The sequence below is a fragment of the Carlito syrichta genome, unplaced genomic scaffold, assembly GCF_000164805.1.
Source record: "Carlito syrichta isolate Samal-C Ts95f unplaced genomic scaffold, Tarsius_syrichta-2.0.1 Scaffold308132, whole genome shotgun sequence".
Lineage (NCBI taxonomy): Eukaryota > Metazoa > Chordata > Mammalia > Primates > Tarsiidae > Carlito > Carlito syrichta.
In genome coordinates this window covers 279,363-280,352 of record NW_007252228.1, presented here as the reverse complement: position 1 = coordinate 280,352, position 990 = coordinate 279,363, and the positions used below count along the sequence as shown (strand labels likewise).

At 43.9% G+C, this 990-nt stretch overlaps 1 protein-coding gene across 1 annotated transcript in view; it reads left to right on the top strand.

The window, feature by feature from the left end:
* KDELC1 (KDEL motif containing 1) overlaps positions 1 to 990 on the top strand; it is a 16,009-nt gene that overhangs the window by 6,966 nt on the left and 8,053 nt on the right. The window contains exon 5 of the mRNA XM_008065007.1: positions 459 to 631. Coding sequence (XP_008063198.1) covers positions 459 to 631 — 173 coding nt within the window. The remainder of the gene's footprint in view (positions 1 to 458; positions 632 to 990) is intronic.

Genomic DNA, 990 nt, shown 5'->3' with positions numbered 1-990 from the left:
AGATGAGGTCTTGCCAAGTTGCCCAGGCAAGTCTCGAACCCGCGGGCTCAGGCAATCCACACACCTCAGCCTCCCAAAGGCGCGGGATTACAGACTGAGCCACCGAGCCCGGCCATCTGGCTCATTAACAACAAGAAACAAGGGTTTGAATCCCAAGCACTGCTTCTTTAATTATTTTCCGGTAATTCTCTTTTTGTCTTTGATCACCCTAGAGTCTCCTGGCAGTATTAGAACAGAGATTATCTTTGCCATTTCACCCCTTTTGTAGAAAACCTAGAATACTTATACATATGGTCATATTCTGGAAAAGCACCTACTATTCAAACCTAGATCATTATCATTTCTTGAATTCGTGAGGTTGCCCTTTCATTTGGTGCAATTTCTAACTTAAATTGATAAATATAAGGTATCATCTCATGCAAAAAAGGTAAAGAAGCTCTTTGTCTTCTTTTTTCTAGGTGAAGATGCCAGATGTGGAGTTTTTTGTTAATTTGGGAGATTGGCCTTTGGAAAAAAAGAAATCCAGTTCAAACATCCATCCGATCTTTTCCTGGTGTGGCTCTACAGATTCCAAGGATATTGTAATGCCCACCTATGACTTGACTGACTCTGTTCTAGAAACCATGGGCCGGTGAGAGTTGGTTCAGGGTTAATCCAGAGAGACTTTATTTTCCTCCTTCCCTCATTGCTTCCTTCCTTCCTTCCTCCTTCCCTCCCTCCCTCCCTCTCTCCCTCTCTCCCTCCCTCCTTCCTTCCTTCCTTCCCTCCTTCCTTCCTTCCTTCTTTACTTCCATCCTTCTCTTTTTCCTTCTGTCCTTTTATCCTATCGAATTGCCTCTTTAAAAAAACATAAACCCAGAATTCAGTCACAGTGCTGAAGCCACATCTCTGGTCCATTAATCCTCATGTGCACTATGGCAGATGACTCTACTCTAACCTTTGTCTTCCCCCAACCCCACAGTCTGCTCTCCACTCTGTAACCAGATGGAG